General features: G+C 46.7%; 1 protein-coding gene across 1 annotated transcript in view; it reads right to left on the reverse strand.

Annotated features, from left to right (window-relative positions):
- LOC147975254 (uncharacterized) overlaps positions 1-7,452 on the reverse strand; it is a 70,217-nt gene extending 62,765 nt beyond the window's left edge. Inside the window, exons 1-2 of the mRNA XM_087520331.1 lie at positions 7,354-7,452; positions 7,179-7,267 (exon numbers count right to left, since the gene is read on the reverse strand). Coding sequence (XP_087376457.1) covers positions 7,179-7,267; positions 7,354-7,452 — 188 coding nt within the window. The remainder of the gene's footprint in view (positions 1-7,178; positions 7,268-7,353) is intronic.
- Between the last annotated feature and the right edge of the window lie 7,001 nt (positions 7,453-14,453).

Raw genomic sequence — 14,453 nt, forward strand, 5'->3', positions numbered from 1 at the left:
GAGATAACAACCATGTGTTATGAAACAGAAAAACCCTCAAGGCGGGTAGATATTTTCTAGGGATGCAGGCGGGATTGGGAACAGGAAACATCGCACACGGTCTGGAGATAACAACCATGTGTTATGAAACAGAAAAACCCTCGAGGCGGGTAGATATTTTCTAGGCATGCAGGCGGGATTGGGAACAAGAAACATCGCACACGGTCTGGAGATAACAACTGTGTGTTATGAAACAGAAAAACCCTCGAGGCGGGTAAATATTTTGCAGAGGGGGGCCCTCGTGGAGCCCAATGTACTGTGCGGATGTGTGCGTGACAGGGGCACCAGCGTGGCACATGGTTAGTTTGAGTGAACCATGTCTGCTGCGTCATCTGACTTGTCTAATGTTCATAAATTTGGCAAAAAATGAGGCAGGAGAGAGTCAGAACACGAACACACTTGCATGTGGACCAAATTTATGTATCAAAAGGGTGGTTTGATTTTCAAATACCAAATGCAACTTCGATGTGGCACCTCTCTCGCAAAGCGCACGATATTGCTTGCCCCCACCCCCTCATGTCGGCATGAAGGGAATCCTAAGCTATGAATGCATGCCCCCTGTTCACCTAGCAAAGTGCGAGGTGGCTAGCAGCCCCCTCCTCCCTTGTATCGGCACGAAGGGAATCCTAAGCTATGAATGCATGCCCCCCAACCTAGGTTCATTCACCTAGCAAAGTGCGAAGTAACTAGCATCACCCCTCCCTCGTGTCGACATGAAGGGAATCCTAAGCTATGAATGCATGCCCCCAACTGAGGTTCACCCTAGCAAAGTGCGAAGTAGCTAGCAGCCCCCCTCCCTCGTGTCGGCACGAAGGGAATCCTAAGCTATGAATGCATGCCCCCCAACCGAGGTTCACCCTGGCAATGTGCGAAGTAGCTAGCAGCCCCCCTCCCCCGTGTCGGCACGAAGGGAATCCTAAGCTATGAATGCATGCCCCCCCCCCAACCGAGGTTCACCTAGAAAAGTGTGAAGTAGCTAGCAGCCCCTCCCTCGTGTCGGCACGAAGGGAATCCTATGCTATGAATGCATGCACCCCCCCAACCAAGGTTCACCTAGCAAAGTCCGAAGTAGCTAGCAGCCCCCACCCCCCTCGTCTCGGCACGAAGGGAATCCTAAGCTATGAATGCATGCCCCTCCCCCCAACTGAGGTTCACCTAGCAAAGTGCGAAGTAGCTAGCAGCCTCCCTCGTGTCGCCACGAAGGGAATCCTAAGCTATGGATGCATGCCCCCCAACCGAGGTTCACCTAGCAAAGTGCGAAGTAGCAACCCCCCCCCCCCCACACAGACTTTCAGTCGGCGTGCCAGAGAGGCATATCTCACCAAGATGGATCATAAAACGGACCAAGAATAATCCACCTTGGTCGTACAACCACTCTCTTGTTGTTGGTCAAAGTGATGGCCATCCATGCAACCCCAGAGATGGGCTAGCTCGCCAATAATCACGCAAGTAGCTTGTCCCCGAAGATAACCACTGCATGTGTGTGGCCCAAACATATGTAGGAGAGGTGTCTTTTGGAGTAACAATGGAATAACTTTGATGTGGCACCGTGATTTAAAACTAGAAATCCCCACACTGAGTGAGGGTTAGGTTGACGATGCATATCTATGTTACACCACACTTCAAGCCAACAACGGGGATTCGTGCATGCATGCGTGCATAGTATATGCGCTCAAACTTAAGGTCTAAATCTCACCATGACCTATACTATGATAACACGAACCAAATGAAGAATCCGCCATGGTAACCTATCTTGTTGTTGGTCAAGGTGATCATGGATGTCCATGAGGGCCCACGAATATATAGGATTATCACCGATAACCACGCGAGGGAGTGTACCGTTCGAAGGCAACCACTACATGCATATGTATGGAGGTGATGAATGCATGCCTGTTTGAATACACAAGATTGATGTGGCGCGTGCGTCAAAAATCATACACTAGCTCCCCACACAGAGTGAGATTGGTTCATGATGTGTCGTTGTACTAGCCACTTCGACTCGATGGGAGGGATTCATGCGTACACATGTTGTGTGTGTGTGTGCTCATACTGTATCATGCATGTCATCCCAGAGCAAAAATAATAACCCCTCAGTCAAATTAACCTCTTTTGTTGTCAGGGAAAAAGTAGTGATGGACCAAGCAGGCCCACAGATGAAAAGCATCGATATTGCTGATAACCGCTTAAGTGGGTGCGAGAGGACATCCACCACCGCTTTGAAGTAAGGACCTCTACGGTGGTAATTTCCCTCGCTGGACGCCATACTCTCCTAGGTTGTGAAACCAAGGCCATGATCACCAAAAGCTATGGAAATCAATGCAAATGGAGAACAAAGCTCTGATACCACTTGTAGGATCAAAAGTATGTCTAGAGGGGGGGTGATTAGACTACTTGACCAAATAAAAATCTAGCCTTTTCCCAATTTTAAGTCTTGGCCGATTTTAGTAACTTAGCACAAGTCAAGCAATAAACCTACACAAGCAAATTTAAGAGTATAGCAGCAAAATGTAAAACATTTGCATATGAAGGAAACGGGAGGAGTTTGGAGGGAGCAAATGCAATGTAGACACGGAGATTTTTGGCGTGGTTCTGATAGGTGGTGCTATCGTACATCCACATTGATGGAGACTTCAGCCCATGAAGGGTAACGGTTGCACGAGTCCATGGAGGGCTCCACCCACGAAGGGTCCACGAAGAAGCAACCTTGTCTATCCCACCATGGCCATCGCCCATGAAGGACTTGCCTCACTAGGGTAGATCTTCACGAATTAGGCGATCTCCTTGCCCGTACAAACTCCTTGGTTGAACTCCAAAATCTTGACGGAGGCTCCCAAGTGACACCTAACCAATCTAGGAGACACCACTCTCCAAAAGGTAATAGTTGGTGTGTTGATGATGAACTCCTTGCTCTTGTGCTTCAAATGATAGTCTCCCCAACACTCAACTCTCTCTCACGGATTTGGATTTGGTGGAAAGATGATTTGAGTGGAAATCAACTTGGGGAAGGCTAGGGATCAAGATTCTTGTGGTTGGAATGGAATATCTTGGTATCAACACATGAGTAGATGGTTCTCTCTCAGAAAATGAATGTTGGAAGTGTAGGCACGTTGTGATGACTCTCTCCATAAATGAAGAGTGGGTCCAGGGGTATATATAGCCTCCACACAAAATCTAACCGTTACACACAATTTACCAAACCCGGTGGGACCAAATCATAAAACTTGGTCAGACCGATTTTGTTCAAAATGTGAACATTAGGCTTTTCGGTGGGACAAACATGTCAACTCGGTGGGACCGATTTCATTAGGGTTAGGGCATAACGTAATCTCGGTGAGACCGATCACATAAACTCGGTAGGACATGTTTCTGTAATAGGCAAACAAAGAGTTGGCGAGGCAAACTCGGTGGGACTGATTCGCTCATTTCAGTGAGACCAAAACATTACGAAAGGGAAACACAGAGTTCACATTGCGAACTCGGTGGGACCGATCGCTCATCTCAGTTGGAGCGAAACATTACGAAGGGAAACAAAGAGTTTGCATTGCGAACTCGGTGGGACCGATCGCTCATCTCGGTTGGACCGAAACATTATGAAAGGAAACCGAGAGTTTGCAAGCCCATCTCGGTGAGACCGAGATCCCTATCGGTGAGAACGAACTAACTAGGGTTTTTGGCAGTGGCTATGTCAAATGAACTCGGTGGCGCCGGATAGATCAAATCGGTAGGGCCGAGTTTGTCTTTTTGTTTGGGACATATGCGGATATGAGAAAGTGGTTGAGGGCTTTTGGAGCATATCACTAAACATTTTGAGCAAGCAAGCTATTAAGAAACACCTCATCCCCTTTTAATAGTATTGGCTTTTCCTATGGACTCAATGTGATCTTGGATCACTAAAATGAAAATGTAGAGCCTTGAGCTTGAGTCAATATGCGTCCTTAGCATTTTGAGGGGTCCACATTCCTAATCCATGCCATGCCAGTCATTGATCTTTCTGAAATGATCGTCTTGAAAAGCATTAGTTCAGTGAGCTATATGTGGTTAGGAATTAGCAAAACCACCCAAGGATAGTTGCACTTTCAATCTCCCCCTTTTTGGTAATTGATGACAACATATATATCAAAGCTTCGACTTATCATAAGATTGAAATACATCGTCGCTTTGAGAAGTATGCGATAAGCAAGAACCCCCCCCCCCCTAAATTTGTGCATTATTTAAAATTTGCTTTTGAATGCAAATGCACAATCGATTAGGATCATGGGTTACTCTTCCATGTCACATACATCTTGGTGGAGCGCTCAAAATGATAGGAATTAAAACATGCACTCATCACCAAGCAAAGTGAATGATCATATATAAGATATAAAAGATAATATCATCCAAGCAAACATTAAAGCTGAATATGATCAAACACATGATCATACAAGTATCTCACACATAGACATAAAGAGTATCAAACGAGAACACACAGAAGTATCAAGCAAAATAGCAATAGAGACAAAGAAGCAAAACACTCTCTCTCGAATCCTATGATCTATACATTTCTCCCCCTTTGGCAACAAGTTACCAAAAAGTTTGAAAATGCATAATGCTACGCGTCTCTCTAGGCTTGGTCTTCAGGAGGTGGTGTAGAGAGGTCTCCAAGGACGAAGGCATCAGTAGATATTGTTGGAGCTGGTGGAGTGGCAACTGGAGGTGGCACTGAAGCTGTTGCTGCTGGTGCTGAAGTAGTTGCTCTAGTGTCAGCCATGGGTACTATAGGAGACCTCTAACCTCTAGGCACTCTCTGAAAAGCATCTGTGGTAGCCTTTCCTTTCTTCTCCTCTGCTTCCTCGTGAAGCGCTCAACAGCTATCTGCATCTCTGTTACTTTCAGATCAAGATCATAGAACTTGGTCTCAATGATCCTCTCCAAGCTCTCCTGATTCTAAGTCAGGGTGGCCAAGCCCTTCTCAATCCTCCAAGTTGCTTGAATCAGATAGGCAAGCTGATCTTGTTTTGACTCAGAAAACTTGAGATGCCTCCTCAACACTTGGCATCCTTGCAGCTTTCTCTCCCCTTGCCTTCTCTCTCTTCTCTTGTGCTTGCACTAATGTGGGATCATCCTCATTCATCACAACAGTATTATCTTCAAATTCTAGTCTCAACGATAAGTGCTCCTTGTCCAACAAATAAGTGCATGTGCCCATCTTGGAGTTGATGAGCACTTGAATGTGTGGAGCATACCCACATGATCTCTTTTGATCTGCAGATGTCCTCTTGATTGTTTCAATAATCAGACTCATGACCTTGAACTTCTGAGGCACATCAAATATCTGCAGCAAGTTGATTGAATGTCCTCTGATCATCTTGTGATCTCCAGATTTGGGAAACAATGTATGCCTCAAGATTGTGTTGATTGTAGCTAGACCAGACAACAAGTAATGTACAGATCCAAGCATAAGTGTTTCCAATGCCTTATCTGGGATCTCTTTGTACATATTGACCATAGAGTTGTGGTCTTTCTTCTTCTTGGCATAGACATCCAAGTCATCTTCATGTTCTTTAGGGGCATTTATCAACTTTTCCCACTCCTCAACAGTTGACCGATACCTTGTACCTTCAGACATCCATACGATTTTACCATCTGGATAAAAATGAGTTGTAGAGTAGAATTGCATGATGAGTTCATCATTCCATTTTGTCAGCTCTTGACCTGATGACGACATAGACCTGGGGTAGGGTAATAGGCCTGACCTATATGTCCTACCCAAGGTCACTGTCTTAGAAGCAAAGAAGCTCAAGAGACAACAGGGAGGGCCCAACCAAGGTGTCGAGTGCAATCCACTCGACCTACCAGTCACTCGGAGACTCCTTCTTTGGGTCACTCGACCACACGATCATTCGACCATACAAGAATCCATTCGACCTATTTAAAGACCAAGAGTCGTCGAGAACAGCAACGGGCAAGCGTCCACTCTGTAATCTTTAAGGCCATTAAGGTATTTAAGGCTAGCGTTACAAGTAATGCCATCTCTTTATGTACCTTAAACTCTTTGTAACGTGGGCTGGCTGGGGTCCTGGCGCACTCTATATAAGCCACCCCTTCCACTGAGACACGGGTTCACACCTTCTGTAAACACACACACACACACATACATATATAATCCAATCGACCGCCTCAGGGCACCAAGACATAGGGCTGTTACTTCCTCCGCGAAGGGCCTGAACTCGTAAAACTCGTGTGTACAACTTCGCCATAGCTAGGACCTTGCCTCCTCATACCTACCCCCCATTCTACTGTCAGTCTTAGATCCACGACAGTTGGCGCCCATCGTGGGGCAGGTGTCTTAGCGACTTTCTGGTGGAGTTGCAATTTTTCCGATTCTCATCGTCATGGTTTCCGCCGGCGAACTGGTTGAGGGCCGCAAGATCCGTCTCGGTGCGCTTGTGTTCATCGCCGACGACTCCGCCTAGCTCCAGGAAGCTCCGCTCGACATCGATGCGCTCCCCGTCCGCGGGGCGATGCTCTTTCGCGCGTGCATCTGCTGCGTCCTTCTCCGGCAACCATTGACCCAGTATCGGTCAGTTCCTATGGTGTCCTCATCCCCCGCCACTCGCCGGGACAAGCGTTCCGGTCGGTCGCGGCTCCAGCGGTGGGTTAGGCACGCGGTGGCCCGCCAGTCAGCCACCTCACATGTCGCGGCAATAGAGCCCGACGAAACTCTCTACGGCCTGTTCGACTGGCTCCGTCGAGACCGCATCCGAATGCAACAGTAGCGATCCCATGACAGAAGTCTTGATGGTCGACGGACCACCCAGTCCTCCTGGCTGTCCTCCTGGCTTCCCCTGCAACGACGGTGGCAATGGAGGCGGCGATCCATCGCGTGTTCACGAGTACTGCCCCAAGCCCCTTTCTTCGTAGCGGAGGGAAGAGCTTCGCCGCCGCAACATGGATGCACTTCACACTCCTATCATTGGAGAAACCCTAGAGGCCCAGGCCTTGGAGGAAGCACGCCTGGCCAACTTGGCTGAGCGCACTCGACTGGAGAACCTGCAGCATGCACTCGACGAGCATGCTCGACAGCGGATCCCTGAATCCAGTCGACGGTAGTTTTTTCTGCCTCAAACTCAGGTATACCACACTCCGATCCAAAATCTCACAGCCGCAGCCCAAATAGCAGAGTCAATCCGGCCTTCCCAGTTGGAGTCAGGAAGAGGTTTGATGCAGATCCAGGCCTTGCTTCGAGCAGCTGGAGAACAGAATACAGCAGTATCTTAGTCGCGGAATAGGATTCATAGCAGGTCTATGATGGCGGACACAGTCTAGTCGGCTCACAGCCCAAGATCGCCTCCGCATCGTGAGGGACATGGGCACCGGCAGGATCAGTACAGAAACCGCGAGCAGTATGATCACCGACTCGACCACGATGACCATCGTCGAGTGACCACGCCTCCTCCGAGGAGTGGGTCATACGTGCCTTGGCGGCAGGATGACAGGCGCCCCCACAGCAGAGAACGAAGAGTACTAGTCGACCCAAGGGAGCCAGACTTTGATGCGAGATCTATTCTCGTTCAAGGTCTAGTTGACAGGAACAGAGCGCATAGAGAAGGTCATGACAGAGATTATCCGACTGGCAGCATAGTGCACGTTTCAGGTCCCGAGTGTTTTAGCAGAGCCATCAGGGCCGCAGTGATTCCTCCCAACTTCAGGTTGGCGACTGGAGTCAGCAAGTTCACCAGTGAGTCTAAGCCTGACACTTGGCTTGAAGATTACCGAGTGGCTGTGCAAATTGGTGGTGGCAATGATGAAGTGGCAATGAAGCACCTCCCTCTCATGTTGGAAGGCTCGGCCAGGGCATGGCTGAACCAGTTAGCACCTGGTAGCATATACAGTTGGGAAGAACTCGCCAGAGTGTTTGTTAGAACTTTTGAGGGTACTTGCAAGCAACCGATAGGGTTGACAGAATTGCAGTGTTGTGTATAGAAACCGAAAGAAACCTTGAGAGACTATATCCAGAGATGGATCACGTTACACCATACAGTGGATAATGTGTCAGATCACCAAGCAATCTGTGCCTTCAAGGAAGGCGTTAAGTATTGGGAGTTGAATCTGAAATTCGGTCGGACAAAAGATATGACTCTGACTCGGATGATGGAGATTGCCACCAAATACGCTAACGGCAAAGAGGAAGACCGACTCCGGAGTGGAAAGCACAAAACAGTCGCCCGGGACACCAGTGGAGGTACTTCCAATCGGAAACATAAGCGTAAGGCCGAGCCAGTTGCTCCTGGTGAGGCCTTAGTTGTGGCTTAAGGAAAGTTCAAGGGGAAGCCCAAAGGGCTCTGGAATCCCAAGAAAGTGAAAGATCAAGACGGAAATGATGTGTTGGATTTTCCATGTCACATTCACACCAAGAAAGATGAAGAGGGTAATTTGATTTATCCCAAGCACACCACTCGGCGGTGTCGACTCCTAATCCAGCAATTCTGAGAGAAGCAACCCAAGGAGAAGGAAAAGGAGTTGGACAAGGATGAGAACAAGGAATAGGATGATGACGGTTTTCCCAACGTCAACTCCACTCTGATGATTTTTGCTGATGTTGAGAGCAAAAGTCGATTGAAAGTTATCAACAGAGAAGTGGACATGGTTGCTCTGGCAACGCCAAGTTGTTTCAAGTGGTCCCAGATTGCCATCACATTCGACCAGTCTGACCATCCAGCACGTGTAGCCACCCCTGGGAGGCAAGCATTGGTGCTCGACCCAGTTGTTGAAGGCACTCGACTGACTAAAGTGCTGATGGATGGTGGTAGCGGCCTGAATTATCCTTTATGCTGAAACCTTGAAGGGAATGGGGATCCCGATGTCCAAGCTCAGCGAAAGTAATATGAGTTTCCATGGCGTTATACCCGGCAAGAAGGCTGAATCACTCGGCCAGATCACCCTTGATGTGGTTTTCGGTGATTCCAAGAATTTCCGCAAAGAAAAGTTGACATTGGAAGTAGTGGATTTCAAGAGTTATGTTCTGGTGCTGGGGTGGTATTGGTATCCCCCCGAGGCAACAAGCTCCGCTATGTTCTACAAATTCATTTCGATTCCTCCAACAACGAAGCTGAATATGAGGCACTTTTGTAAGGGTTGCGTATGGCCATTTCACTTGGCGTCTGTCGCCTCATGGTCTATGGCGACTCAGATTTGGTGGTGAATCAAGTAATGAAGGAGTGGGACGTCAGAAGCCCAGCTATGACTGGCTACTTCAATGCGGTGAGAAATTTAGAAAAGAAGTTTGAGGGTTTAGAACTCCACCATATACCCCGACTGAAAAATCAAGCAGCGGACGATTTGGCGAAGATAGGTTCCAAGAGAGAAGCCATTCCCAATAAGGTGTTTTTGGAGCATATTCATACACCTTCAGTCCAGGAAGATCCTTTCACTGAAGAGCCCCCGCAGCCAAAGAGCACCGCTGATCCGACTGAAGTTGAAGTCCCGGCCGTGGTCGACTTGATCATGGATGTTTTGGTCATCACTCCCGACTGGACAGTGCCGTACATTGTGTACATCCTCAGGAAGGAACTCCCAGAGGACGAAGAAGAGGCCCGACAGATCGTCCGTCGATCCAAAACTTTTACTGTGATAAGAGGGCAACTGTTCAGAGAAAGTGTAACTGGAGTCAGCCAGAAATGCATAACACCAGAGGAAGGTCGAGTGATCCTCAACGACATCCACTCGGGGACCTGTGGTCACCATGTGTCCTCTCGGACCATTGTGGCCAAAGCATACCGAGCAGGATTTTATTGTCCATGGGCAAATGAGATGGCACAAGAAATAGTCGACAAATGTGAAGGTTGCCAGTTTTACTCCAACATGTTTCACAAGCCCGTGTCAGCCCTGAAGACCATTCCACTTGTCTGGCCCTTCGCTATTTGGGGTTTGGACATGGTTGGACCTCTGAGAACGGGTAGGAGTGGCTTCACTCATGTACTCGTGGCAGTTGACAAATTCACCAAATGGATTGAAGCCAAACCTATCAAAAGTCTTGAAGCCAGTACTGCGGTCAGTTTCATCAGAGAGTTAACATTCAGATATGGTGTTCCACACAGCATCATCACTAACAACGGCTCGGACTTCGATTCAGATGAGTTCAGGGCCTTCTGTGCTTCCTAAGGCACTCGAGTCGACTATGCTTCAGTCGCCCATCCCCAGTCAAATGGACAAGCTGAAAGAGCAAACGGGTTGATCCTCAAAGGACTGAAACCCCGACTGATGCGTGATCTCAAGCATGCGGCAGGCGCCTGGGTCGATGAACTTCCGTCAATACTTTGGGGTTTGAGGACGACTCCGAATTAGTCGACTGGTCGAACTCCATTCTTCTTGGTCTGTGGAGCTGAAGCTATGCTTCCGAGTGACTTGCTTCACAATGCACCCAGAGTCGAGCTTTTCTCAGAAGATGAAGCAGAACAGGCTCGGCAAGACGCAGTTGATCTCGTGGAAGAGGAAAGAGAGATGGCTCTGACCCGATCAACCATTTATCAGCAAGACCTGCGTCGATTCCACGCCAGAAACATGAGGGGTCGAGCATTTCAGGAAGGATACTTGGTTCTTCGAGTGGATCAGCAGTAACCACACAAGCTCGCCCCTACTTGGGAAGGTCCTTTCATCATCACCAGAGTGCTCCACAACGGAGCGTACCACCTCTACAATGTCGAGCATAAGAAAGACGAGCCACGTGCTTGGAATGCGGAGTTGCTCCGCCCCTTTTACACTTAAGCATTCAGACTGTTGAGATGTAATAAGAAATACCCCTTAGTTTGGTTATCAAAGACACGGTTTTACAGTCTCGTAAATGATCGTTGTTCTTTTTTATATATGTTCTAAATCCCCCAGTGGGTGCCTTAGATGCGAATCTGTTTCGCCTAAGTTTAACAAATCCTACCGAGTGATGAGCAAGCCTCTCACTCGGGGGCTTAGCTGCGCATCCGTTTCACCTAAGTTTGAAAAATCCTACCGAGTGGTGAGCAAGCCTCTCACTCGGAGGCTTAGCTGCAGTCCAGTACTCGCCTAAGTTTGAAAAATCCTACCGAGTGGTGAGAAAGCCTCTCACTCGGAAGCTTAGCTGTAGTCCAGTACTGGCCTAAGTTTGAAAAATCCTATCGAGTGGTGACCAAGCCTCTCACTCGGAGGCTTAGCTGCAGCCCAGTACTCGCCTAAGTTTGAAAAATCCTACCGAGTGGTGAGCAAGCCTCTCACTCGGGGGCTTAGCTGCAGTCCAGTACTCGCCTAAGTTTAAAAAATCCTATGGAGTGATGAGCAAACCTCACACTCGGGGGCTTAGTTGCAGTCCAGTACTCGCCTAAGTTTGAAAAATCCTACCGAGTGGTGAGCAAGCCTCTCACTCGGAGGCTTAGCTGCAATCCAGTACTCGCCTAAGTTTAAAAAATCCTACCGAGTGATGAGCAAACCTCACACTCAGGGGCTTAGCTGCAGTCCAGTACTCATCTAAGTTTGAAAAACACCCCTATCCGCAAGGACGACGAGGTGCAGGTCGACTGCAACCCTCTCTTCGGATCTGCGCCACAAGTACAACGTGCGCTTGGTACGTCTCCAACGTATCTATCATTTTTGATTGCTCCATGCTATATTATCTACTGTTTTGGACATTATTGGGCTTTATTATCCACTTTTATATTATTTTTGGGACTAACCTATTAACCGGAGGCCCAGCCCAGAATTGCTGTTTTTTTGCCTGTTTTAGGGTTTCGAAGAAAAGGAATATCAAATGGAGTCCAAATGGAATGAAACCTTCGGGAACGTGATTTTCTCAACGAACAAGACCTGGGAGACTTGGACCCTACGTCAAGACACAAACGAGGAGGCCACGAGGTAGGGGGGCGCGCCTACCCCCCCCCCCCCCAGGCGCACCCTCCACCCTCGTGGCCCCCCTGTTGCTCCACCGACGTACTCCTTCCTCCTATATATACATACGTACCCCCAAACGATCAGATACGGATCCAAAAACCTAATTCCACCGCCGCAACTTTCTGTATCCATGAGATCCCATCTTGGGGCCTGTTCCGGAGCTCCGGCGGAGGGGGCATCGATCACGGAGGGCTTCTACATCAACACCATAGCCCCTCCGATGAAGTGTCAGTAGTTTACCTCAGACCTACGGGTCCATAGTTATTAGCTAGATGGCTTCTTCTCTCTTTTTGGATCTCAATACAATGTTCTCCCCCTCTCTTGTGGAGAACTATTCAATGTAATCTTCTTTTTGCGGTGTGTTTGTTGAGACCTATGAATTGTGGGTTTATAATCAAGTCTATCTATCAACAATATTTGAATCTTCTCTGAATTCTTTTATGTATGATTGGTTATCTTTGCAAGTCTCTTCGAATTATCAGTTTGGTTTGGTCTACTAGATTGACCTTTCTTGGAATGGGAGAAGTGCTTAGCTTTGGGTTCAATCTTGCGGTGTCCTTTCCCAGTGACAGTAGGGGCAGCAAGGCACGTATTGTATTGTTTCCATCGAGGATAACAAGATGGGGTTTTCATCATATTGCATGAGTTTATCCCTCTACATCATGTCATCTTGCTTAAGGCGTTACTCTATTTTTAACTTAATACTCTAGATGCATGCTGGATAGCGGTCGATGAGTGGAGTAATAGTAGTAGATGCAGGCAGGAGTCGGTCTACTTGTCTCGGACGTGATGCCTATATACATGATCATACCTAGATATTCTCATAACTATGCTTAATTCCTTCAATTGCTCAACAGTAATTTGTTCACCCACCGTAGAATACTTATGCTCTTGAGAGAAGCCACTAGTGAAACCTATGGCTCCCGGGTCTATCTTTATCATATCAATCTCCTACTACTTAGTTATTTCCTTTGCTTTTTTTACTTTTCCTTTATTTTACTTTGCATCTTTATCACAAAAATACCAAAAATATTATCTTATCATATCTATCAGATCTCACTCTCGTAAGTGGCCATGTAGGGATTGACAACCCCTATTCGCGTTGGTTGTGAGGATTTATTTGTTTTGTGCAGGTACGAGGGACTCGCGCCTAGCCTCCTACTGGATTGATACCTTGGTTCTCAAAAACTGAGGGAAATACTTACGCTACTTTGCTGCATCATCCCTTCCTCTTCGGGGAAAACCAACGCAGTGCTCAAGAGGTAGCAAGAAGGATTTCTGGCGCTGTTGCCGGGGAGGTCTACGCAAAAGTCAATATACCAAGTACCCATCACATACCCTTATCTCCCGCATTACATTATTTGCCATTTGCCTCTTGTTTTCCTCTCCCTCACTTCACCCTTGCCGTTTTATTCGCCCTCTCTCTCTATCCTCCCTCTCTTTCTCCATTTGCCTCTATTTGCCCGCTTGTTTTTTGTTTGCTTGTGTGTTAGTTTGCTTGCTTGTCACGATGGCTCAAGATAATACTAAATTATGTGACTTCACCAATACCAACAACAATGATTTTATTACCACTCCGATTGCTCCTCTTACCGATGCTGAATCTTGTGAAATTAATACTGCTTTGCTGAATCTTGTCATGAAAGATTCGTTTTTCGGCCTTCCTAGTGAAGATGCTGCTACCCATCTAAATAGCTTCATTGATTTGTGTGATATGCAAAAGAAGAAAGATGTGGATAATGATATTGTTAAATTGAAGCTATTTCCTTTTTCAATTAGAGATCGTGCTAAAGCTTGGTTTTCATCTTTGCGTAAAAATAGTATTGATTCATGGAATAAGTGCAAAGATGCTTTTATCTCCATGTATTTTCCTCCCGCTAAGATCATCTCTCTTAGAAACGATATTATGAATTTTAAGCAACTTGATCATGAACATGTTGCACAAGCTTGGGAGAGTATGGAACTAATGATACATAATTGCCCTACTCATGGTTTAAATTTGTGGATGATTATACAAAATTTTTATGCTGGATTGAATTTTGCTTCTAGAAATAATTTAGATTCGGCCGCGGGAGGCACTTTTATGGAAATCACTTTAGGAGAAGCTACTAAACTTCTAGATAATATTATGGTTAATTATTCGCAATGGCATACTGAAAGATCTACTAATAAAAAGGTGCATGCGATAGAAGAAATTAATGTTTTGAGTGGAAAGATGGATGAACTTATGAAATTATTTGCTAATAAGAGTGTTTCTTATGATCCTAATGATATGCCCTTGTCTACTTTGATTGAGAATAATAATGACTCTATGGATGTGAATTTTGTTGGTAGGAACAATTTTGGTAACAATGCATATAGAGGAAATTTCAATCCTAGGCCTTATCCTAGTAATCCCTCTAATAATTATGGTAATTCCTACAACAATTCTTATGGAAATTATAATAAGATGCCCTCTGATTTTGAATCTAATATTAAATAATTTATTACTTCGCAAAAGAATTTTAATGCTTTGATTGAAG

The sequence above is a fragment of the Triticum urartu genome, chromosome 4A (genome assembly GCF_056163025.1).
Source record: "Triticum urartu cultivar PI428250 chromosome 4A, HENAU_Tu73, whole genome shotgun sequence".
Taxonomy (NCBI): Eukaryota; Viridiplantae; Streptophyta; class Magnoliopsida; order Poales; family Poaceae; genus Triticum; species Triticum urartu.